General features: G+C 31.8%; 1 protein-coding gene across 1 annotated transcript; it reads right to left on the minus strand.

Annotated features, from left to right (window-relative positions):
- Positions 1-6,024: 6,024 nt before the first annotated feature.
- Positions 6,025-20,003, minus strand: LOC134687686 (acid-sensing ion channel 5-like). Its single transcript, XM_063548144.1, has 6 exons — positions 19,809-20,003; positions 11,625-12,006; positions 9,790-9,888; positions 8,595-8,730; positions 7,531-7,584; positions 6,025-6,125 (listed from the first exon to the last, which is right to left on the minus strand). Exons 1-6 carry the CDS (start codon positions 19,925-19,927, stop codon positions 6,025-6,027), a joined length of 891 nt encoding a protein of 296 aa, XP_063404214.1. The 5' UTR covers positions 19,928-20,003.
- Positions 20,004-26,794: the final 6,791 nt, after the last annotated feature.

The raw sequence follows: 26,794 nt of genomic DNA on the forward strand, positions 1-26,794 counted from the left end.
AATTTGGAAAGTCCATAATCACATGGCAAAATCAAAAAACAAAACGCATCAAAAACGAATGGACAAGAACTGTCATATTCCTGACTTGGTACAGGCATTTTCAAATGTAGAAAATGATGGATTAAACCGTGTTCTATAGCGCTAACCCTCTCACTTTAATAACAGTCTCATCAAATTCCGCTACATTTACATGATGCGTTAAATAAACAGTCACAATTAATAAAATAGTCAAAATATGGGTACATCAGTCATCATCGTATAACAATTTTAAAAGGAACAATTTAACAGGACACAAAAACATCTACTATCTACGAACACATGGATTAATTTGAGTGTCTGACGTCAGAAAAATTATATACGTAACATAAAAAGGTATTGTTTTGGTTTTGTTTAACAATTTTTAACAATTTTTGAAATTTTCCATGGATAAGCTTCACCTAGTTGGCTTGATAATTGTTCACTCTAACATTAACAGAACAGTTTTTAAATTTTGGAACAAAGGGAAAAAATCCTCTTGACCCACAACACTCAACCTGATTGGTTTTATTCATTTGGACATTCGTGCATCTTTCTTGCAATGGTTGTGTACGAAAGTCTTTCATATCACATGATCTAGTAATTGTGTTCAAACCCTGCATTAGATTCAAATCACTCAAGACAATTTCATTAACTTCTTCCAGTTCCATATCATTTGAAAAACAGTAGTTCTAAAAGTTCCTGTGGTGTAATAGGCTGCAGTACTTTAGAAGTTTTTTTCAACAGCTACATTTTCAATTTATGATGAATGCTCCTGTTTATTTGTAGAGATTGCCTTGCTCAAAATATCAGATATTTCCCTCTTTTTTTATCACTAACACGGTTTGAATAGGATTTTAATGATTTTTCACTTCTGTGACCAGACACCTTCATTATGTGACGACCTGTTACCCCTCCTACATTCATTACTGTGATGCTGGTAGCTCTAATGGAATGGTTGGTATATGCCATAGACAATAAAGCAATATGAGATATTTCAGACATCATACCAGCCAGAGTGTTTTTCCTAAGAGGAGATTTGCAATACCATGTAGATTCACCCACATCAAAGGATTCTTTTGGTCTTTGCCATAAAGCTTTAAGATCTGGACACAGTTTTGAAATATAATTTTCAAAAGAAGCTAAATGTATTGGACATTTCAAATCACCTGAAAAATTTAATAAAAATATTTAATACTAGATTATTTTTTTTTCTCTCTCTCTGATAGCAATTTAATAAAGCATATTAGACATTAAAACTACAATGAAAGCTAAGCAATTTCATTAGAAACCATCTGACAAAATTTATGTAATTTTACTGATTCTGTATGTTAATTATCTTTTGACAGTTATACATGTATTTAAATAAATTTTCTGTAATTTCTTTATTTTGAAATATAATAATTGACATGATTGAATTGAATTTATAGACTCTGTGATGAAAACCCGCAGTCAAAGATCAGTTCTAATGTTTTATTTTAATATTCTTGTGCGCGTATAGTAATTTTTCTTCAGCAATAATGCATTTTTCATGTATTTTATGCCAATTCATATATAAAGTATATTTGTTTTTTTATTCTATTCATAAATTTATACATTTTGTTACTAAATAATATATCTACCAAGCAAGGATTATTCTGCAGTATGGTTTCTGCACATTGTTGAAGGTCGTACAGTTACCTATAGTTGTAAACTTCTATTTTGTTTGGTCGCTGAGTGGAGAGTTGTCTCATAGGACATACCACATCTTCTTACATATGTCTTATAATACATGTATATATGCACAAAAATAATAAGAAATAGCAAGATGGAAAATAACCTTTCTTCTCGTACATCCTTCCTTCTGTAACTGATTCAGATGGATCAGTGTTGGCCCTATGATTTTTGTCTAGTTCATCCTTGTTTTGGTAAACATATTTCATACCACTTGCATCTTTTTTCACACGAAATGTATCTTTGGTCATTGTACGTAAATTTTCCTGACCTCTTCTACACAGGAAAAGCATTAACTTAAACCAAACTTTGAACTGGAGACCATAAGGAGTATTGACGTCAAAAACAGGGGTATCACCACTGTAAAGTTTCTGTAAATCCTCCTCAGAAATATCAGGATAATGATCAACTTTAGCAAAGCCCTTGCGCTTTAAATCAACCTTAACTGCTTGGAATATCAAATTGCTCTTGGTAAATTCATTGTCCTTGTTTATGTCAATGTTTCTTTTTTCATGTACGTATCTTTTTCATCCGTATTTGACATTTTGAATAGCCGATTTCTTGAACAAACTTCCGTCAGATTTACGAGCACCAGCATAAAAACTTTTCAGTGCAACGTCGAGTTCTGAAAGTTCATACTCCTCAAATTTTGTGTTTCCCCCCCCCCCCCCCCCCCCCACTCTCCTCAAGAAATTGTCGGAAACATTTAACTGCAACTACAGTACTTTTTTTGTGTTTAGTGAATCTTTGTTTTGTAACAATTCTTCAATTTCATCGTCGTCTGCCACATGAAATCGTTTGGCCCTTTTTGTTTACAAACAAAATTATTCGGAAGCTCTCTAGACTTTTCAATTCATTATTTTTGGTTCAAAGAAGGATAACTGTAGTATAATCTTGAGAAATTCGAATAAGGGGAATATGACAATTGAATATGATTTTCAGAGGGGAATATGATGTTTTGTTAAATATCACATGGGACAGTCTCAACCAATTAAATGTTCGTTTAGCTATCAATATTTACATATGTTAGACAGACAGACGTCAACTAAATGTAAAGACAACGTGCCCATTGACCTAGGAAAAACAGTTTTATAATTCCTAATTGTTTCTATTTGGTCAATCAGAATTATCGTAGATAGTGTGAGTGACGTCATTTTGTTATGGGTATTTGACAGGCTGAAAAAATGAGATACTGGAAATTTATCTGGTTTGTTCAATTGTGGACGCCAGATCGTGTCCAACTATTCAGTTGTTAAAATGAAAAAGAAGCAATATGGTGTCATAACAACATAAACGGAACCAATTTAACTGCACCAGCCACACACTTCATAATTCATAAAACAAACTCGCCCCCACACACTCGTTTGTCAAAACCAAGAGTTAATAGAGGGTTAGCATATGACGATCATCCTAAAAACCAAGAGATAACAGAGGGTAGTTATATGACGATCATCCTAAAAACCAAGAGATGACATAGAGTATTTATATGACGATCATCATAAAAACCAAGAGATGACAGAGAGTATTTATAGGACGATCATCATAAAAACCAAGAAATAACAGAGGGTAGTTATATGCTGATCATCCTCAAAACTCATAACATTCTAGTGTTCAACAGACTTTATTGTTTTTTTCATTATGTTATCATTTTGCACTTCTTGTATGCATTGCCTTGCATTGTCATTTGCTACTGGTAGATTATCTAGCTGCTTCAGGTGATATCTTGTTTAAAATTAGGTTTTAATTGACAGGTTACCAGAAGTTAAATTCGGGGGCTAGATATAGATTTCGAGGTCTGCTATCGAGACTCACACAGTCTAGTACGAGCTGCATCATATATGTATTTGGACCACATGGGTTTATTTTAGACAGTCCCTTTTATTACGTTTTACAAATTAATATATCACTGTAACAATAAAATGAATAAAGTAAATTAAGTGTAATTAAATCAATTAAAATTAAATAATTTTGTACTTTCATAATTGTCTATCTAAAAACTATTTTGGTACTCTCGCCCCGGGTTACACATTTTGCCACGTTGCCACAATGAACATCATATTTCTTCCATTTACATATTTTGTTCATGCCTGTTCCTTTATATTTCCATCTTGCTAGGTTTGCGGCAACATGTAATGAAATTCCTACTGTTTTCCAATGTGCAATTTCATCTTGACCATCTTCTTTAAAGCAGGCAGACCGTACCCGTACAGTCCAACCGTATTCGAGTTTTTAAAAAGTACGCATACGGTCCGGATCGTACGCGTACGGCCCAAATATTCATGGTCTGGAACATAAACATATACAAATTCATGGATCTACAATTTGTATATACCTGTTTCTTGGCATTGCACATGTATTTCTCTGACTTTTTTATGACATCTTTTCACATAATCCTTTGGATGTTGGATGTCAACTGATTGATAATTTAGTCTTAGAAGCATGCTTTTTTATTATTTGTTAGTAACTGCCAGTACTCTCAGATCAGTACTTTATTTTAATTGTTGGGATATACAGATAATCGGCCACGTCCACTCTGAATTATTGTTTGATGTATTTCTATTTGTCCATCTGATCTGATTAGTTAAGCCTTGATTCTTATACTTAATTCTGATCTTGTACTGTTACACCACTGTCCCAGGTTAGGGAGAGGGGGATCCCTAACTTGTTTAACCACGCCACATTCTGTATGTATGTGCCTGTCCCAAAATCTGGAGCCTGTAATTCAGCGGTTGTCGCTTGTTGGTGTGTTACGTATTTTTTTTTCGTTCAATTGTTGTAAATACATTAGTCTGTTAGTTTTTTCGTCTGAATTGTTTAACATTTGTCATGTATGTGCCCTTTAGAGCTGACTATGCGGTATGGGCTTTGCTCATTGTTGAAGGTCATATGGTGACCTATAGTTGTTAATTTCTGTGTCATTTGGTCTCTTTTGAAAAGTGCAATCATACCACATCTTCTTTTTTATATTTACATGCGGGATGATTAACATTACCGTCCAATAAAGCCAACAATTCTGTCAAAATAAAACGAGAAAATGTCTTTACCTAATAATGACGTAACACCGTCGTACTTAGGAACCTGCTTGGTAACTGTTGTTGTAAAATCTTTCAGAAACACCTGAATAAGTATATTGGGAACATCGTCGTCGTAACTACAAAATAAAAAAATGTTTTTTTAGATAGTTGCTGTAGGTGAATTTTCAGTCTCAACTTCTATATTTACAACGCAAAAAAGTCAAATGATAGTTGAAGTCTTTTCTGAAAACCAACATAACGTACAAAATAACTCATGGTTTTTATTGTTTATCAAACAAAGCTTTAGTTAAGCATGCTTGTGTTCATGATTATTGAACCATTAATTTGAGCCCCTCTTGATAACTTGTAAAAACCTTTCACATATCTAAGCTAAAAAGTGAAATATATAGCCCAGGTGGTCATGTGGTCTAGCGGGACTGCTGCAGTGCAGGCGATTTGGTGTCACGATTTCACCGTAGCATGGGTTCGAATCCCGGCGAGGGAAGAACAAAAACATTTGCGAAAGCAAATTTACATATCTAATATTGTTTGTTTAATGTTTAGACGAGTTGTATATACATAATGTACACAGCCATATGTATCACCATCATTGATGATATACATCTTATATATATATAAGTATGTCTGAGTCAGTGACAAGTCTACAACAGATGGATAAAATTACTGTGTGAAACTTCTTATTTTATGTAGATATTGTTTTTTTTTGTAATAGATTTATAATAGTAGTGTCTTTTTCAAATGACGTGACAACTAGAAGGGTTATATGAAGAGTTAAGTATTAAAAGTAAACCTGTTAATTACCCCGACCATATAAGAATATACACATATGGTCATGACCATACATGTATGGTCCAAATACTCATAAATCCGGAACATATATACTTTGTGAACAGTAAGACATTTTTGAATGTCGATAAAGAAAACACAAGCTGATTGTATTGTCATCTTAATTCATGTTGTATAATCAAAGACACAAGGGATAAAACCAAAGTTGATAGTCATCAAAGGTACCAGAATTATATATTAAGACGCCAGACGCACGTATTGTCTACATAAGACTCACCTAAGTTAAAGATTTTGTCAAATAGCAATTGTTCTATTTTGTTTCATGTACGTATTTATTAGATATGTATTGATGCAGATTTCTTTATTTTCTTATAAGAAAACACATCCTTCTTATCCATTTCCTCAGCCACTTTTCTTTTAAATTTTAATCCAAAGGACTCAAATTACTACCTAACTACATTTGTAATTGTAAAGCTTACTTCGACACTCTTGATGATACTATCACGTCATACTTAATGAACTTGCATTCTGGAAGACATGCAGCTTCACATATTGCTGACGACTCCTTTGTTTCTACTGTAAAATAAACGATAAATTATTAAATAAATTGTTTGTCCTCCGCTCATATATTAATTCAATATGTGTATTTTGAAATTGTTGTATTTTGTCACAGCTCGTCCGATTCCGTACTACCAAATAGAGAGAAGTGGAGTATTTTTTTTTTGTATAATTGTGTTACATTCTTAAGCGTACAAAAACAAATTAAATGTTTGATGTTTGACACCGAAAAAGGACAAATGATATCAAACTGGAACGTGCAAAAGACTAGATCAATGATTCGCGGAGTTTTTAATTAAACCCAATGAGGTTGTTGAATAGGTTTTACAACTTGATAGAATGGTATATCGCTTGATATCAACTCTCGTTATTTGATTTGAATAGTAATAATACACTCGACAAAGGCTCGTGTATTCTTACTTTGAAACTAAATAACTCGATATGATATCAAGCTTTATCTTACCTCCTATAAATTTCTAGGAATGTGATTGGTTAAAAGCGCCCTTTCGAAGACCGTGTATATTTCATATTAGGTTCCAAGGTAGCCGGGACTTATCTCATACACGGTTAGTAGTGGTGTTACGTCTTTTTATATTCCTTATAAGGTAGAAGAGAGGCGGGGGCTTATTTCATACACGTTTAGTAGTAGTGCTACGTCCCTTTATAAAAACAAAACGGTACTGAGAAAAATGGTATCTTTTTGTGTAGGATCAATGGTAGCACTTTCTTATGCTAACAGTATTAAAGTCTTGCTCATTTAGGTCACTTGTCTAAATTAAACACGTAAGATAGTCAATAAGATAAATTCCTTACATAGTGTGATAGTGACCTAATACGGTGTATATGGGATAAGTAAATTCCATATGGTGATTCGAGCTTCGATCTCACCCCATATGGAATTTACTGACCCTATATATACCGTATTAGGTCACTAGCACTATGTAAATAATAATATCCCATTCTCACTGTTATGAAACCTATATTAATGAAGAAAATATCAAGATACCGGTACAAACATCAAGTTCTTGAGAAGTTAAGAACCCACTGAATTTAGACATTTCTATATTTTAGTTCCGATTGTTCTAAGGCTATGAATACATTACCATAAATTCGAGAGTCATTAAAGGTATTGTCAGTTTCTCCGACGTTTCTTTTTTTTCCTTCCTATTTCTTATATTAGCATCTCGTTTTTAGTATAATTTTAGTTTCTTCCAATTGTGCTAAATGCTTGCAAATCCCCATTCAAATTAAAATATGTCAATTTTATTTTTATTTACGATGTATGTATTGTCCTGAATGATTAAACACGAATTTCTCGCTACATTGAAGACCTGTTGGTGATCTTCTGCTGTTGTTTTTTTTTATTTGGTCGGGTTGTTGTCTCTTTGACACATTCCCCATTTCCATTCTCTATTTTACTTACACTTATCCGAACATGCTTTGTCCGCTGGAGTATCGACGCAATGTGTTCCATTCCCTAATACAAAATATTCAGTAAAAATTAACATCAAGTTAAAAATGGTCAGCTCATACCATAATGTCATGCAAAATATAGTACGACATAAGGATCAGAACAAGGTAAGCCAAGTATAAAAGAAATACTGATTAGTCCTTTCATTAAATGTCGATTATACTTTTTTTTGTAAATCCAAATTCATATTTTTTTAATTTTAAAACAAAGCACACTGTCGTTTATCTTGCCATTATAACACCTTTAAAAAGGATTAACACTCAATCGTTAACCAGTATCAAAATAATTTTTAAGAATTTCAAAATAGTATTTAATTTTGAAAAATTCAAATGTCCATTAGGGTTTGCAATTTAATGTTATTTATTTGGTCGATGCCAATTTTATAATTCTATAAATAGTTCTATATTCATATTCAACTGATTTTCCTATTCATTATTTCGTATATAACCGTAATTGGTCCTGTTAAAAAGAACATAGGATCATATAAAAATATTCCAGATATTGAATACCTTCATTGATGTTCATAATATAATTATCAATTAACTGTTGACAAAACTTAGAAGGGTTAAAATACTAAGTCTTCACTACCTCAGGAATAGATTACCTTAGTTGTAATTGGCAAAACTATAAGGAATTGTTGGTCATAATTGCTATGCTCTTCGAACTCGTACTTCATTTGTGTTTTTTAACAATTTTTACTACGGGCGTTACTGATGAGTCTTATGTAGACAATATTTCAATCCTGGTATCTGTGATGAGTTTATTAACAAGTGTGTTCCTAATCCAGAATTGTCGTCATTGTGTTATTTTATGTTGTTTGATATTGTTCTTTACTGTTTAAAGTTTTCGAATTAATTTATTTTCTGTTCCCACACGTTCTTTCGAATATGGTTCCGTTGATGTAGTTTGCCGATATGTCATGCTTATCATCATCTTTTCCTATCGTTGTTTTTTAATCAGCATTTATAATATCTCCCTTATTCAAAACATTCTTTTCAAATGGTAGACAAAATTACCTGAACGGTTCATCGTACAACCGCACTGTTTTTTCAATAATTCATTCCAACATTTACGATCACAATCAAAATAGTCGTAGTTTTCTTGACACATCTGATTCCCAAACGATATGAATGGACTTGGTAAAAATATATACTATAACACAAAAGGCAACAATATATGATTTGGTATTGATTTAATTTACACCATACAATACAATACAACACAACATCAGTAAATATCGGTGTATTTTGTATCGGTGAAGTAACAAAATAACATGTTACTTTTTACCTGAGTCATGTAGTTCGAGCTTAATATATGTTAATGATAAAAAAAACTCAATCAAACTTTTCTATTCCTTCGAAGACATGTTATACAATATAAATATATATTACATTACAAGAACTAATTTGATGATTTTTAACAGGAAAACCCGTGACTTAAACTTATAGAGATATTGTTTCGATTGTTCTTTTCGCATTTGCATATTACCTCTTATTGCTATAAACTCTACTCTTTTCGCACTTATTTGCAATTGCATTTTATATGCACTTTTGAATGTCAAATTGTCCAAAGAGTTGAATATACCTGATATTTGACGTAACAAGTATTCATACTAGGTACTTAGATGCAAAGACGTAACCAATTATGTATAATCATTATGTAGTCTACACATTTCAAACGTCGATATCCTTTTGTTTTCCGTATATTATTATCCAACTTGTTCAAAACAATTTTAATGTTATAAGAACTGTCTTCTCTTTACCAATCCTTTTGAAATTCAAACATGGGCGATATGGAATAATAAAAAAAATAATATTTAACACAAGGCTATAATTTAATTAGATGCTTTCAACTGCCTCATTATGATTGGAGAGTGCACTTACTTCTTGCATAAACCATAAATAAAAGAGGACAAAAAAATACTTTTTCTGATAAAAATACTTAAATTTAATCTGATTAATTCAATAAAGCAAATGAGCCAATTGAAAATCCTCATAAACTAATTTCTTTTTGAGAAGATTTATCTTAATGACAAGTTGAATTAAAAAATAAACATAGTATGTTTTCCAGAAATATAGTAAGCCATTTAATGATTATGAATTACCATGGACGCATTGATATTTGAATTGCGAATTGATCAAAATATATCAAAATGAAGCTCTGCTTTCAAACAAATAGTGTTTTGATATAAATGTAAATAAAAAAAAATACCTCTCTCCTGTGCACTTCTTTAAATGAATAAGTGTCTTGTCCAACAGTGATACTGTCTTCATACATGTCTGGCTCCTCTCGAGGAGGATGAACAGCAATCTAATAAATATTTAAAAAATAAAATGCATATACATTAGGTGAATTTTGTTTCTTCAAACTAGATTATTTTCAAAGATAGTACTTAATAAAAATATTAAGACAAGAAATAACACAAAATAAGTAAACATTGAATGATAGAAATGCAATACAAATCGTGTCCAAAGGCCAATTAACACGAAAGTCAAAAACAGTTAACAATAAAATTCATGCATCAGATACTTAAAACCAATGTTCTTTTTGGACATTTAGTTTTCCAAGTATTCAAATGTTAATACAGCCTCGACTTTGACTTATTTTGGTTTGACGTGTTTTATGAAGACAAATCCGGGAAAGCGCTCCAGATGCAATGAATTAATACATGTTATATGAGTTTTGTTCTTCTAAACAAGGAACCTCTTATTGTATTTTCAAATTTTTGCTTTGTTCAATGTGTACTCTTTCTGATAATATCTTCCTTTAGTGGAATCACGCGAAAAAAATGATATTGGTATAAACTTACTTAATTGACATTGCCCAAAAAACAAGCAATGAACAGTTGACTTCGTTTTGTTTTCAAAGTCATAATTATGATAGGTTTTTGTAAATAGATGCAATTTCACTTTTTGTCAGAGAACAGTTTTCTACAAAAAAAGGAAAGAGTTTTAATACCCCAGATGCGCGTTTCATCTACAGAAAGACTCATCAGTGACGCTCATATCAAAGAAGTTATTAAGCCAAACAAGTACAAAGTTAAAGGGTATTGATTATAATATAAAAAAAGAAGATGTGGTATGATTGCCAATGAGACAACTATCCACAGAAGACCAAAATGACACAGACATTTACAACTATAAGTAACCGTACGGCCTTCAACAATGAGCAAATCCCATAACGAATAGTCAGCTATAAAAGGCCCTGATAAGACAATGTAAAACAATTCAAACAAGAAAACTAACGGCCTTTTTTATGTAAAATAAGAACGAAAAACAAATATATAACACATGAACAAACGACAACCACTGAATTACAGGCTCCTGACTTGGGACTGGCACATACATAAATAATTTGGCGGGGTTAAACATGTTAGCAGGATACCAACCCTCCCCCGAACCTGGGACAGTGGTATGACAGTACAACATAAGAATGAACTATAAAAATCAGTTGAAAAAGGCATAACTCATCAAATGGACAAACATACTAGTAGACGTGGCCGGGTACTTATTCATCCCGACAAAAAGACACAATGAACAGATCTGAGAGAACTAGCAGTTATCTGACAGTTAGTTCAAAGCCACTAACAACTAATAAAAAAATCATGCATCTAAGACAACCATGATCTTGTGCAATGCCAAGTTGTAGGTATCGGCAGATTGTAGATCCATGAATATATATATGTATATAACATACTAGTAATATTTAGTTAGATTTTAATCTACTGATAAAAAAAAAAAATGTATACTAATAAAAACAATATTCAATGATCTTATTTCAGTGTCTAATAGGTAACCTTTTAGAATAAGTTTATTTAAAGAAGCGACAAGTTTACATGGCTCATTTCGAAATTTCCGGGCACGGTTACCAACATGTCCGTTAAATGCGGATGTGCTATCCCGTTTAAAATATCAAATTGAAATACATTTGTTTCCAAGTCTATGTTTTATTATGTGAACGCTTTTTATAAAACAGGAAATAGTATAATAACACATGATCTGTGGATAAAATTTATCTTGCATTATCTCGTTTTTGTGGGCACATACCTGTATTTCTTTGGCTCTCGTTTTAATTAGCAGATTATTATGTCTTCCATGTTGATCTGTCAATAGCTTGCCATTTGCATTAAATCTCCGATTATTACATTTACCAATATCGACCATATCGTAAGTAGTGAAATCTGTATATTCAATAACTGGTACATCCGAGATATTTACGAAATCATCATCGAAAACAAAAGAAGTGAAATTCAAATCTAATGTATTTCCATCACAAACTGACAATGTCACGACAGGAAATTGTGCTTCTTGCTCCAGCCGAATGTACGTGGTAGAAACCCATGGGTAGCTATAGTAGTTAATTAACTCAGTTGTAATGATATAGATGAGGACTGCTGCACTTGCCAGCCATACTACTGCCCAGCATACACTGTAAAATGTGATGATGCAATTAAGAATAGAACATGTAATTTATATTATGATCGCTATGAAAACGTTAGAATTGAATAAAATATATGTGATTATATTTTATAAAATTCAGCAAATATGGTTGACTATTTTAAGATTTACATGTGTTCCATATGTGAACCAACAAACACATTTGTCAATGTAGAGAGTGTAAAAACGGAAGGAAAATGAATCTCCTAACATTTAATCCATTCGCAAGAGGGTTTTACTTTTGATTTATACTCATAAATAAGATTTAAACATACGACACTATATTAATTATACATAGCTGAGAGGGTGAAAGAGTAGATTTTTACTCCGAACAAATATTTTCAAAGTCGTCAATTTTTTTTCGGGGGAGGGGGGGTGGTAACAATGAATCTGTTTTATCACAGATATGTGTTCTTTCAATTATCATAATGAACGTGCTCTTTTCACTGTCTATTGGATTTCAAATTCAAAATATTAGCCTAAGACATGACAACAATCTGTATTCAATCAAGCGCACAAGTGATTAAATGTCTTCTAACAGGGTGGTAGATAATTTGCCATTTGTTAGCGTAATAAGCTCTCTCGTATAAACGTTCAATATTTGAATGTGACTATACCGACTGGCCTCGATCGGAGAAAAACGGATGTTCCAATTGGTTTTTTTTCTTTGTATTTCTAATATTCATACTGACAGCAGTGTAAAACGTCGTTAAAAAGGATAAAGCGAGATGTTTCAGGCATATCAACCATTATTCCTATTTCCTTTTAATACTGATAACAGTAGATGTTTTAGTGGGTTCTGTACTATCTTGTTATTGAATGTATTGTCTTTACGTTTCATTTTGGTTATGGTTTTGTATGAATAACTTTTATATTTTATATTTAACTGAATCAAATCTCTCTCTCTCTCTCTCTCTCTCTCTCTCTCTCTCTATTTACACCCCTGGGTCATTGACACAGCTGGTGGACGCTTCGTTTCCGAGGTTATCACCAGACCAGTAGTCAACACTTTGGTGTTGACATGAATATCAATTAAAAAAAACAAGAATTTTCTTAACCCAGGCATATATTACCTTAGCCGTATTTGACACAACTTTTTGGAATTTTAGATCATCAATGCTCTTCAACTTTGTACTTGTTTGGCCTTAAACAAATATTTTGATATGAGTGTCACTGATGAGTCATGTGTAGACGAAACGCGCGTCTGGCGTACTTAATTATAATCCTGGTACCTTTGATAACTATAGATTAAACATTAAAAACAGGTTGTTTTGCGAATAAAAAGAAAGCTAAGAGATAGAAGCTTAAAAATAAAATATGAGAAATTTATTTTTTCAAAATATGTCGCTCATTTTTCTTCAACTCGCCAATTAAAAAAATATATCTTAGTTTTAGTTTTTCAAATGTAGTTTTATCTAATCCTATTGCACATGTTATACATAGAACATATTTGGAATACATCAGTATTGTGACGATGACCTACTAATTTTAGGTAGTTCAAATGATTCTAAGTTTTCTATTTTTTCTTTAAAAAATTGGACTTAGTCATTGACAAATAAACTATAATCATAAACAGTAATTTAGATCTTAACAACGTCTGGAAACCTAAACAACCAGTCTTTCAGTCCATTTTCAATCCAATCGACTGCAGTACATTGGAAAGTGTTTAGAAGGTAAGCTTGCAGTCAATTCAGTATGTTTTTCATGTTTTGGGCGAAATAAAACAAATATCAAATAATGAACAGCCTGAATTTTTGTTAAAACATTCACTATTTCTACTTTTAGTTTCTTGTGTACAATTTTGAGTTTAGTATGGCGTTCATTTTCACTGAACTAATAAAGGGCCAGCTGAGGGACACCTCCGGGTGCGGGAATTTTTCGCTGCATTGAATACCTGTTGGTGACTTTCTGCTGTTGTCTGCTCTTTGGTCGGGTTGTTGTCTCTTTGACACATTCCCCATTTTCCATTCTCAATTTTAATATAACGGAAGATTGAGTAAACATTAGTTAGTAGCAGTCAGTTTGGAACACTTCGCTCATGCATCGTTTTGCACACTATTATCTTGTAAGTATTTATTTCAACCTCATAAAAATCCGTATAAATGTGCTTAGCATTTTCGGTTCTTGAAAAGAACATGAAGAAAGGCAGATGGGAATGGGAATCTATCGAGGACAACAGAAGTCCATAATCGTTGATTGGGTCGACTCGCTTAACAAAATTATTAAAATACAATTATATCGATGATTTACACATGTTTGAAAGAAATCAAACCATGGAAATATGCATTTACATATTGCATATGCCTACATGTCTATTAATGCATTGTTTCCTAAGTAATTTTCATTATTTTGCTCATACTTGCTATACTTTCGAGTATTAATTTATGAAACTTGAGAGTATGAGTCAATTATGCTGTCTTAGATACAATACTTGCAACCTTAGGGGTTACTATTTTAGCTTTCAATCAGCGATCATCGACCAGTCACCCATCAGTCAAGTTCGCGTCAAACTAGCGCAACCAATCCTACAATCTTATAATCAAAATATATGACCGATCGGACTGATCGGACGGATCGGACAGATTGACCTTTCTGACCGATGGAAATTGACTAGGTCACATGTTGAACTCATACAAAATAGTTTCGTTTGATTTAATTAAGATGGCGCCACGGGAAAATTTGAAATGTTCAAGTACAGAAGCTCAACATTTTGTTATCAGAAATCAGAAAAGTTTAGTAGAGAAATATGCAGATACAAGTAAATCTAAATATCATTAAAGAATTATGATTGTCGTTTACATTTAGGTTATGTCTTTGCAAACCCTTACAGATGCCAAAATGGTGTTTATCACGCCTGATAATTTTTTTCCGACATGCTTAAAGGAATACAATAAAACTATCATGTACTTATAATTTGAGAGAATTATTATAAATAAAATAAAGAAAAGAAAAGTGCAAATTGGAGACTCAAAAACAATCCAAACAAAATATTAAGTACATTTCCCTCAAAACTCATCAATGTTTTTCTTGCAAACAACCCTCCAAAAATAATTACACCCAACGATGGTGTTTGTGTAAATATATCTTAGTGAAATGAAACAAAGCAATTGTATTTAATACAAAGAAGTTAAAATATCTTAATCACTTTTTTATTCAATTTTTATCAAAAATAACTTGTCCAAATGCAATGACAAAAGAAAAGCAATCAATCCTGAGTAACACAAACTTTCTAAATCCAATGGCAGTTTATATTTTCTACTAGAATAAAAAGAATATTTTATTATTATTCAAAACAAACAAATTTGCATTATATTTTTATAACGAAGAAATATTTGTAATTTTAAACAATGCAAACAACGTTTTAGTTTTTTTTTCTCTGATATACATTTAATTCTATGTAGAGAAAAATAATACCATCATAAAATAATACTATCATGATGTACAAAAAGTAAAAAATGCAATGGCGGTCAATGATTTTAAATAAATAAAGAAACGATTGCAATCATTTTCAATAAAAACAAAAATGTATGCATATTTATCCTTTAACTATTAACACAAAATAACATATCTAAAGGCATTCGTCATCATGCATTGCAAATTAAGCAGCATTATTTATGATATAAGCAAACTTTAAGTAGTTTTTCCCAGAAATTCAATATATTTTATGAAAAACAACAAATCCCGATTTTAAAATTTAAACAATGCAAACACCATTTTAGTATCTTTCCTCTAAAATGCATTAAATATTGTGAAAAAAAAACTCATTATGATGTGCAAAAAGTACAAAAATCCAATGAGGGGAAATAAGTTCCATTAAAATAAAGAAATGATTGTATTCTTATTCAGCGAAAAGTTTATGCATATTTAAGTTTCAGTTATTCTGATCTTATAAAAAGAGTTTTATCAGAAGAAATTGAAATGAATGATTGCCAATAACAGTGCATAATTTTGGTAAAAAACGCATTTTAATACAATGCGAACACAAATTAATATATTGTCCTGATATATATTACTGTTTGTAAAAATGATAAAAAAAAAAGGTACTTAATTCCAATTGCGGTTCATAATTTCCAATGCATTCTTGTTGAATGAGGTTGAAGACTTTCCAAAGTTTATCAACATTTATCTTTATATTTTTCATACCTTATACCAAATTACTTTTAAAGGCATTTATAATGACATTGCATTATTTTTGATAGAAAAGAACAAATATTGTATTTTAAAGTGATGTGAACAAAATTTTAGTATCTTAACCCAGAAAATAAGCATAGTTTAAGAAAAAAAAATCAATTCTAATGTATACAAAGTACTATAATAAAATGACGGTTAATAATTTCTAAGTACTTTGATCTTTAATTGTTTACTTTTTACATATTGTGACTTAGAAGGAGAGATGTCTCATTAGTCCGTATACCACATATTTTTATTTTAAAAATGCTGAATAGGATACTTATTTCAAATTATAACATTGAATCTCTTTTATGAGATAACGAAACAAATCAGCCTGCCATTATTCTGCACAATGTAAAAACGTAAACAACGCTATATAAATTTCATGCATTCGAATCATTTATTTACATTTGATTATTTCATTTATTTTATTTTTTGTCCATGGATTTATGAGTTTTGAACAGCGGTATACTACTGTTGCCTTTATTTATTGGACAGAAAAATAATGAAGTAATACATATAATGCGTGAAAAGTAATTTATATATTTCCTACTGTTTTATTGTGACTAAGCTGATTACAAATTTATGAGTAAAGATGTTACACTAATGTCCTGGCGATTGTCCTGGCCGATATGAAAATACTAGTTTCTTTATTTTTAGTTGAAAAGATGTACTTCAAATTTGTAACCAAGCAAGAGGAAAACAGTAATTTCATAAATACAAGAAAATAAAAAATTAAAAAACAAATTAATAGTTAAACACTTGACAAGATTAATTTCGACTCTGCAGGTGTCGATGTTAGCCAGGTCAAGATTTGTTTCCATCTTTTAAATCGAACATGTATTTAGCAGTTTCATATCGATCAGGACATTAGTCACGGCAAACATGTATGTGATGGAAGCGGCTGAAATAATTATAAGTTTATTCGAAATTCAATATTCTGCAAGTAGTTGGGAGTCGTATAATCTTTTTTGACTGATACAGGTAATGTAAAATCTTTTCTTTTACTGATACAGGTAATGTAAAATCTTGTCTTACTGATACACTTAATAGTAAAATCTTTTCTTACTGATACAGATAATGTAAAATCTTTTCTTACTGATACAGGTGATGTAAAATCTTTTCTTACTGATACAGATAATGTATTTTTTTTCTTACTGATACAGGTAATGTAAATCTTTTCTGACTGAAACAAGTAATGTAAAATCTTTTCTTACTGACACAGGCAATGTAAAATATTTTCCTACTGATACAGGTGATGTGAAATCTTTTTTGACTGATACAGGAAATCGTAAAATCTTTTCTTACTGATACAGGTAATGTAAAATCTTTTCTGACTGATACATGCAATCGTAAAACCTTTTCTGGCTGATACAGGTGATATAAAATCTTTCTGACTGATACATGTAATGTAAAATCTTTTCTGACTGATACATGTAATGCAAAAAAAATCTTACTGATACAGGTAGGTAAAACCTTTTCTGACTGATACCGGTAATGTTAAATCTTTTCATACTTAAACAGGTAATGTAAAAATCTTTTCAGACTGATACAGGTTATGTAAAATATTTTCTTACTGATGCAGGTAATGTAAAATCTTTTCTTACTGAAACAGGCAATGTAAAATCTTTTCTGACTGATACAGGTACTCGTAAAATCTTTCCTGACTGATACAGGTAATGTAAAATCTTTTCTTACTGAAACAGGTAATGTACAATCGTGTCTTGCTGATTCAAGTAATGTATAACAATTTCTGACTTAAACAGGTAATGTGAAATCTTTTCTGACTAATACAGGTAATGTAAAATCTTTTCTTACTGATACAGGTAATGTAAAATCTTGTCTTACTGATACAGGTAATAGTAAAATCTTTTCGGACTGATACAGGTAATGTAAAATCTTTTCGGACTGATACAGGTAATGTAAAATCTTTTCTGACTGATGCAGGTAATGTAAAATCTTTTCTGACTGATACAGGTAATGTAAAATCTTTTCTGACTGATACAGGTAATGTAAAATCTTTTCTTACTGAAACAGGTTATTCAAAATCTTTTCTGACTGATGCAGGTAATCGTAAAATCTTTTCTGACTGATACAGGTAATGTTAAATCTATTCTGGCTGACACAGGTAATCGTAAAATATTTTCTGACTGATACAGGTACGGTAAAATCTTGTCTTACTGATACAAGTAATCGTAAAAAATGTGTTGACTGATACAGATAATGTAAATCTTTTCTGGCTGATACAGGTAATTTAAAAAAAATTATTAACAAATCAGTTCATTTCAATTTATTTTTCATGGTAAAATTTCATAAAAAGAAAATTCCGTGAAATGATGTTATTGTCTTGGCATGGTAACGAAACAAGGTGATGTCACCAGTATGTTTCCGTAAACAAATAATAAAATGTATATACCAGTCGTTTTAAAGGTTCTTGTACGACTCAGAACGAATAAAATCACAACTAAAGAATATATATAATGCGATTAAAAAAATATTAATCACAAATTATTTTGCATTAATAATGTTATCAAAATTGGGTAAAACGGAATAGCCAAAACAGTATCATATGTATAGGACTTCAAGTTTCACAAAATTACCGAATTTGTCCTATTAGAATCGAAATATAATCCATTGCAGTTGTAGATTTGTGTTCATTTAACCATGAAATGGGCATTTATATTCGTAGTTCACCCCTCGCTGACATTCAGGGTAAAATAATCGAATATAAATGTCCATCCAATGGTTGAGTAATAATAAATCTACGGCTGCAATGAACTATTTCTTAAATATAGTACCATACTGAAACCCAAGCAGTTCATTTCTTGTATGGATGTCGAATTAAGGATTTCATACCGTGTAAGTTTCAAAACTCTCTGTACACATTAAAATAGCAAGGATCAATGTAAGAAATCAAATGTGTTAACATCAAATTGTAAAAAGAAATATCAGTTTATGTTTTCTTCAATACATTTTCGTTTTCGGATTGAAACAAAAGCATTCATCGGACACTATTCTTCATGTGTATATTTTTTTAACAGAATAAACTTTTGAAATCGTACGTTTGCTGCAATATTTTTTGTATGACTTTGTTTATAAATCGTATATAAGGGTATTTCGTTACGTATTCCAAGAAAATGTAAAGTTTTAAGTTATTTTCTATGTTCAAAACATATATACAGTATATATAAGTTAATGAATAGTTAGCAAAGGTACCAGGATTATAATTTAGTACGACAGACGCGCGTTTCGTCAACATAAGACTCATCAGTGACGCTCATATCAAAATATATATAAAGCCAAACAAATAGAAAGTTGAAAAGCATTGGGGATCCAAAATTCCAAAGAGTTGTACCAAATACGGCTAAGGTAATCTATGCCTGGGATTAGAAAAATCATTAGTTTTTTCGAAAAATTGTAAGTTTTTAATCAGGAAATTTATAAAAGGATCACATTATTGATATTCATGTCAACACCGAAGTGTTGTGGTCTACAGAGTACATTATCATGGTTTCGTAAAAAAAACTCTATATTTATATATTATTGTTTTGAAAAATTCAATATCAGATTTTATGCAAAAAATAAAAGTTAAAGTATAAACTGACAATTGAAAAGAAGAAATACCTTCTAATAAGCTGTCCTGGGTATTTCTTGTCAAATTTCATTTTATTCAAACCATGAAATCCAGTTGTTTCCGTGAAATTTGTCCAGAGCCCCGGTATTGAAGCTTCGTTTTCTTCCATTTTGTGTCGATTAATACAATGAATAGATCACGTTAATGATTTTTTATGAGTATTGTTCATTGTTCATATTTGGATACACCGGTTTTTATCAATAACTGTTTCTGCTGTGCATTCTGAAAATGATACCGACTGTTTAGCTTGATTTATTCATGCCTCATGATCAATTATATGGAGAGAAAAAACAAAGTAGGTTTTTTTATATAATAAAAAAGTTATCGTTAAGCTAAAGCACAGTTAACGTGAATCTTTTGTTCTGAACCGTTTGAAAAAGGTATATAGTTTCCTAATGAATGTCAGGGGAATCAGTATCAACATTTTTTTAAATTTGAAACGTTTAATTATTTATAATTGAAAATAGAAAATCGTATGAAAAACATTTCTAGTGACAAAAAATAACATCAAAGGACAGGTAGCAAATAACTTGAATATCCTAACTATATGACTAACTGATCATTGTGATTTTTCTATTAAAGGTTTGGATCAGAACATGTAAGAGTGTAATAAATAACTGTAAAATAAATATTTTTTTAAATGAACGATGCTTATTGTCATTTTTTTTGTTACATCTTTTGACATCGGACTCGGACTTCTCTTGAACTGAATTTTAATGCGCGTATTGTTATTCTTTTACTTTTCTACATTGGCTAGAGGTATAGGGGAGGGTTGAGATCTCACAAACATGTTTAACCCCGCCGCAATTTTGCGCCTGTCCCAAGTCAGGAGCTTCTGACCTTTGTTAGTCTTGTATGATTTTAAATTTTAGTTTCTTGTGTATAATTCGGAGTTTAGTATGACGTCTATTATCACTACTATTATGCATATTTTTAGGGGCCAGCTGAAGGACACCTACGGGTGCGGGAATTCTCTCTACATTGAAGACCCATTGGTTGCCTTCGGCTGTTGTCTGCTCTATGGTCGGGTGGTTGTCGCTTTGACATATTCACCATTTCCTTTCTCAATTTTATTATAATTAGGGATAGAACGAGTACCCGAGTTCTCGAGTACTCGCTCGGAAGGTTGAGTACCCGAGTACAATTTTAGTACTAGGATACTCGTTGGTCTTTTATAAATCTTGCTTATATATTTCCCCTGACTTTAGTTCCCTTTGAAAATCCTTTGTTATATTAATTATTAATAAAAATAACATCCATAATTCACAACATAAATTCGTGTATCCTTACTTCAATGGCTAAAGCTCAAACTCACTTTTATGTATAATCACAAAACGTGTTTTTGCAGTACCGACAAAGCCCGTTCATTTTGAGAGGATTGTTTCCATGTGCAACACTTGTAACAAAATTTAGAAACATCTTTCATCTGTAATTGTGGGTACAAAAACAAAATTGAAGTTCCCTGCGAAATGCCTTACGAAACGGATTAGAGACATTTGTAACGGTTAGTCCATCAGCTAGTTCGCAAAAGCGCTTTAGTTAAGGAGTTTGTGTTACACCCCAGGGTACCGCGATTTTTTTTGATAGAATTCAACTTCATTATCTTATTGATAAAATACAAGGTGTTAGACTAAAAAAAAAAGTGTCCAAAAGAGGATTAAAAACGTCCCTTCCAATGGTCCCCTCATTTAGCAATCACGACTAAGTGATTTTTAATTCATTCTTTTAATATCAAGCGATTAAAAAAAATTAAAGTATAGGTTTAAACAACTAAAACAGATACAAAACTTATAATATCAGATGTAACTCGGAAGATTTTTTGTTTTAAAAAAAATGTTTTTACATTACAAAAAATCCGACTTTTTGGGTTCAAATTAATGCATAGTTGCTCCTTTCATAAAGAAATTCGTTATACAATTACCCGTTTTAGTTAATTAAACTTGAGAATTAATCATTAGGCAATGTTTAAATCATTTGCAGTATTTATATATCGTCTAAATTATGAATTATTTAATAAAATATATGTACTTGCAAATATTCGTAAAATACCGGAAATCATCAAATTACCGTCTTTGATTCAGTATACAACATGTACAATGTATTCACACATAAGCATTATCAATTTGCAACTGAAAATAAACATTTAATTGTCGATTTATGATGTTTTTGTGAGACAAATTATTTAAAAAGTGAACGTGTAACGAAATAATGAACAAATTACAAATTAAGGTGATTGTTTGCGTTCAGAAAAGGTGCACTCTATCGAACCCAATAAAGGTGTGCTTGATAACATTTTGTGTTTTAGCTATGAAGTGATTGACTTAAGATTGTTAAGTCATTCAATCGACAAACATCGCTTTGAACGAACGTCAAATAGTCAGTGGGGTTTGGCAATACTTTTTACTTTCTTAGGTTTCTTAGAGATACAAACAAAAATGGCTTTGTTGGTTTCAGTTTAAATAAAAATTCTGATAAACGTTTGTTGCTAAATGCACATGAAAGAGCTTCAATATCATTAAAATGTCGAGACTTGGTAAGAATTGTTAACCCTTAAACATCCGCCCAAAATGATCTCAGAAAAACTCGAATGAAGCGAGTCAGTTTCTGATGTTTTGAAATTGTTTCAGACACTGCAAAGCTGGCCAATTCCATTATAACATCTGAGCAGTTAAATGGCTTGTTCTCGGGTTCTGTTGCATCTTCGGAATTAATGGGTGACCTTCTTAACGCGTATGAAAAGGGAAAATTTGCTTCAGAAATTTTCATTACGGAACGGCTTATTCAAAAGTCAACCGATATCTTCAAAAAAGAAAATCATTGCTTACATTTTTTAAAAAGGAAATAAAAGGCAAGCAGTTAATGGCTGATAAGAACAATGCGAGCAGATGAAAAAAAAAAGTCGCCTGCTTGTCATAGCCCATACAAGATAGTTACTTAAGCGATAGGTTTTCCTGTTTAAATTAGGTCCTTTTCCAATGTCTCTTGCAAACTTTGATGGTACACATGTAATGAAAATTTAAAACCTGTCCTGAGCGGTCTTTTAGAAAAGGCTCATTCCTAGGGAAATCATGTGGATATTTGATGACATGGCAGTTATTCAAACCATTACTAGGATACCAAGCACTTTTTTTTGGTTTGGCAAAAATTGTTATTTTAAAAACCAACCTTTTAGTTTCGAAAAGTGGTCACGCATTGATTTTGTCACTGAATAGTATCGCACAATATTCATAACGAAATTAGAACGGCAGGTTCTTGGGAGGGCAAATCATTACGATAAGTTCTAAACCATCACAATCGTGTTCTTGTGAATGGAAGAAATGTTTGTTAGTTGGGGGAAACAAAGTTGCTTTTATTGAATTCTTTTGTTTTGAAAAGAGAAAACAATCCTATAGATTTACACTTGAATGTATGGAATTATTTGTATCACATGGAAGTATGTGTCACAAAATATATGTTGAAAATGAAATAGCGTAGAATGGTTTTAGTTTATAATCAAACAGGAAGAAGCCGATAAAAAAATGTTTCTCAATAAAATGCAAAAATATGCAGCTGACAAAGCTTAAGGTTACGACTCTATTGTTAAAAAACCGTCTGACACTGTTTTGGAAGTATTGGCTTACTATTATCACAGTTGCATATCAATTCTGACATTGTAAGTCTGACAAAAACATCCCCCATATGCAGATTATTAAATGTGCAATCAATGTGTGCAAATTTGGTGAGAATTTGGTCGAAAACTACCAGGATTTCGCGCCAATACAGGTTGTGATTCAGTCAGTGTTTTGTCTGGTAAAGAAAAAAAGCAAAGCATTCGGCTTTTTGACACGTTATGTAGAGTTTTCAAAAGGTCTATTCCATCTTGTTGAAACCTTGGAAGAGGTTGGTGAGAAGTTGTCAAAGCACTCGAGAGGTTTTCGTCTTCTATATATGGCTACGAAATTAAAAATATCGATAAATAAAGACCAGAACGTTTTGAAATGCAAAAGATGCAATGTAAAAGCACATTAAACAAGCCAATTTTCAGACGAAGATTTGGAAATCTGCTCTTAAACACAACACTGGTCTGTTGCCAAACAACTATTGTTGGATAGTTTAAAGCACTTTGATCAGTATCGATTTTCTAGACCAACCACCAGCGTTAGATGCTTTGGTAAGTCTGATGTGCTGTTCATGCACATGTACAGCTGGTTGTGCCAAAAAATATGTGCATGTGTTCAACAAGGTTTATCCTGAACAGATAGCTGTATATTAATGCTCGAAAGCTTGTAGATATAAGCATTATCAAATCGATGATATTGCTAACGATGACGACACAGATGATGGAAAAGATTATAATGATAATTCGGTAGATACCGGTGACCAAACTGATGATGATTGTATGGATTGAGCTTCTGTGTGACCTTAAAATGTGGTGATGCGGTTGTTAAATTAAATAAAAATTAGAAATCTAGAAACCCTGACAGTTTTGTGTGTTTTAATATGTGAGGTATTTCATGAATGCAATGTATAAACTTGTGACAGAATCGTGCATTTCTGGTTGCTTATGTTTGTGTTTGTCGTTGATTCTATGTTTTTGTGTCTTACCTTTAAATTTTTTTTCAACAGCCGATATATACTTTATGCTGTATGTTTCAATGTGAAAAAATATACCATTTTATCAAGAAAATTAGTACGTATGCTTCTTTTCATTCAAAATCATAACTTTTGGAAATTGACCCTCCCCCATTTTTCTTGGTCCTCTACGATATAAAAATTAGCCTGCGTTTTAATATGATATGATGTGTTCCATTTAATAAAAAGTACAGTACTGAATAATTAGTTATTTTTACGTTTTTCTGTAATAATATGTGCAAAACAAAAAGATAAAACATGCTACACAAAAGAACAAGTGGTCAGTATGCTGGAGTTTCTTATCGACATATTTCTTGAGTTTGGAGGCAGACCTTTCCAACAAATTGTTGGCATTCCTATGGTAACAAACTGTGACCCTCTTCTTATTTTCATATGAATCGGAGTTCCTCCAGACACTTGTCAAAAACAAGAGGATCAAAGAGACCAGATTATTTATTTTCACTTTCAGATATATTGATGATGTTCTTTCCATAAACAATCTGAATTTTTCTAATTGGGTTCTAGTAATATATCCCCCAGAACTAGAGATTAAAGAAACAACAGACACGGCTTCCTCTGTCTCATTTTTAGACTTATATCTCGAATTTGACCTACACAGTACCAGAATCTATGACAAACGAGACGAATTTAATTTTGAAATTATAAATTTCCCCCACCTTAGTAGCAATATACCAACTTCACCTGATTATGGGATATATATTTCCCAACTTATTCGATATTCAAAAGCTTGCAGCTCCTACTCAGACTGTAAAACGTCATCAGTGTCTGAGTAGAAAGTTGATGAACTATTGTTGAATGGTTTTATGTGATATCCGCTTGACGTGGCTCGGTACTTATACATCTCGTCAATGTGTTTGTATTGTCTTTAATTTTTTGGTGGTGTGGTTTTTTTTTTAAGAAAGACATGTTTGGGGCAAGCAGCGGCATGTGACAGATCAGTCGACTTCAATCTAAATTGACCACTTGTCTTACCAAATGCCAATGGTTCTTTCCGGGAACAACGGCTATCTCCACTTATAAAAACTGACAACCACTTAAAAAATGCAATATTTCTGAAAGTGGCGTTACACCCCAGTCAATCATTGAAATCTTACAACGCAAATGATTACGCACTGAACAGATTCGATAACTTTGTATATCACTGGACACCTATAGAACGGTATACATGTTTGTGCTTATGATACATCCGCTTACTAAAAGTGTAAGGTAAGCAGGAAGATGAGTAATGAATCTGAAAACGCAACACACAGTAGAGCTGACTCACATAAATCTTGAAACCAAATTTCAGAAATTCTTGTAAGGTTGTTCCAGAGAAAGTTGCGGAGAAAATAATTAATGGGACAGACGGACAAACAAATGGGGGTTATACAGTTTTCACTCCCTTTTCTTTCAAAGGTTATAATAGACATCCAACAAATAAACCATGAAAACAAGGTCAAGGTCAGGACCGCTTGATACTGCCAATGATCATCAAATTTTTAATCATTTATTATTTTCAACATTTAGTTGAATTCGGTCTTGTAGACGAAACATGTCTGGCATACAGAATTATAAACACAATTTGATGAGGTATTTTTCCATTTAAAACACGCATATTTGAGAAATTTCCATTTGTACTTTAACAGAATATGTAAACCTTGATCGTTTATCTATAAAATGAGATTAAGGTCGGATAAACCTTGTGTGATGAGCATGTTGATTTTGCAATGATCCCATATATCAAATTTAGTTTCTTAGTTTCATATAACTCAAGTGAGCAATTCAATTATCTGTACCTGAGGCAAAAAAATTAAAGCAAGGTCAATTTAGAGATGTAAAAGTAATGAAGCATCCAGTTATGTTGCCTTTGATATATTAAAATAAATACATTAAATGTATCCTCATAGAATTATTTTGATTGGCTAACATTAATCTCGAGTCATTCTGATTTTATCATTAATTTCAAAATGAATTGTAAAAGAAAAGAGGTACGAAATATACCAAAGGAACAGTCAAACTCATAAATCGAAAATAACTTAGATTCATGATAACACACGTTACCTAAATAAAGTGTACATGTAAAAAAAAAATGCTTAGTAATCGTGTTTTCATGATCATAGCGAAAAAAACATTAATAAAATATTGAAAGTGTGCACATTTTTAGAATGAAGCCTTACCCTTATGAAACTGAATTGTTTGCCGCAAACTTGCAGCAAACTTGCTGCAAGCTTGCGGCAAACAAAAAGTTTGCAGGAACACAAAAAATAGTGTTTGCAGATGTTTGCCGCTAGCTGCAAACTTCCGGCAAACATTGCTGCAAGCTTGCGGCAAGTTTGCAGAAACATCAATGTTTGCCGTAAGATTG

This window comes from Mytilus trossulus, chromosome 10 (genome assembly GCF_036588685.1).
Source record: "Mytilus trossulus isolate FHL-02 chromosome 10, PNRI_Mtr1.1.1.hap1, whole genome shotgun sequence".
NCBI classification, from domain to species: domain Eukaryota; kingdom Metazoa; phylum Mollusca; class Bivalvia; order Mytilida; family Mytilidae; genus Mytilus; species Mytilus trossulus.

Excerpts from the sequence above, each read along its gene's own strand:
- LOC134687686 (XM_063548144.1), bottom strand. The coding sequence starts at position 19,927 with ATGGAAGAAAACGAAGCTTCAATACCGGGGCTCTGGACAAATTTCACG. Across the intron at positions 8,731-9,789 it reads AAGAAGTGCACAGGAGAGAG|TATATATTTTTACCAAGTCC; the intron begins GTATTTTTTTTT and ends TTTGTGTTATAG. Across the intron at positions 6,126-7,530 it reads CAAAGCATGTTCGGATAAGT|TAGAAACAAAGGAGTCGTCA; the intron begins GTAAGTAAAATA and ends TTTATTTTACAG.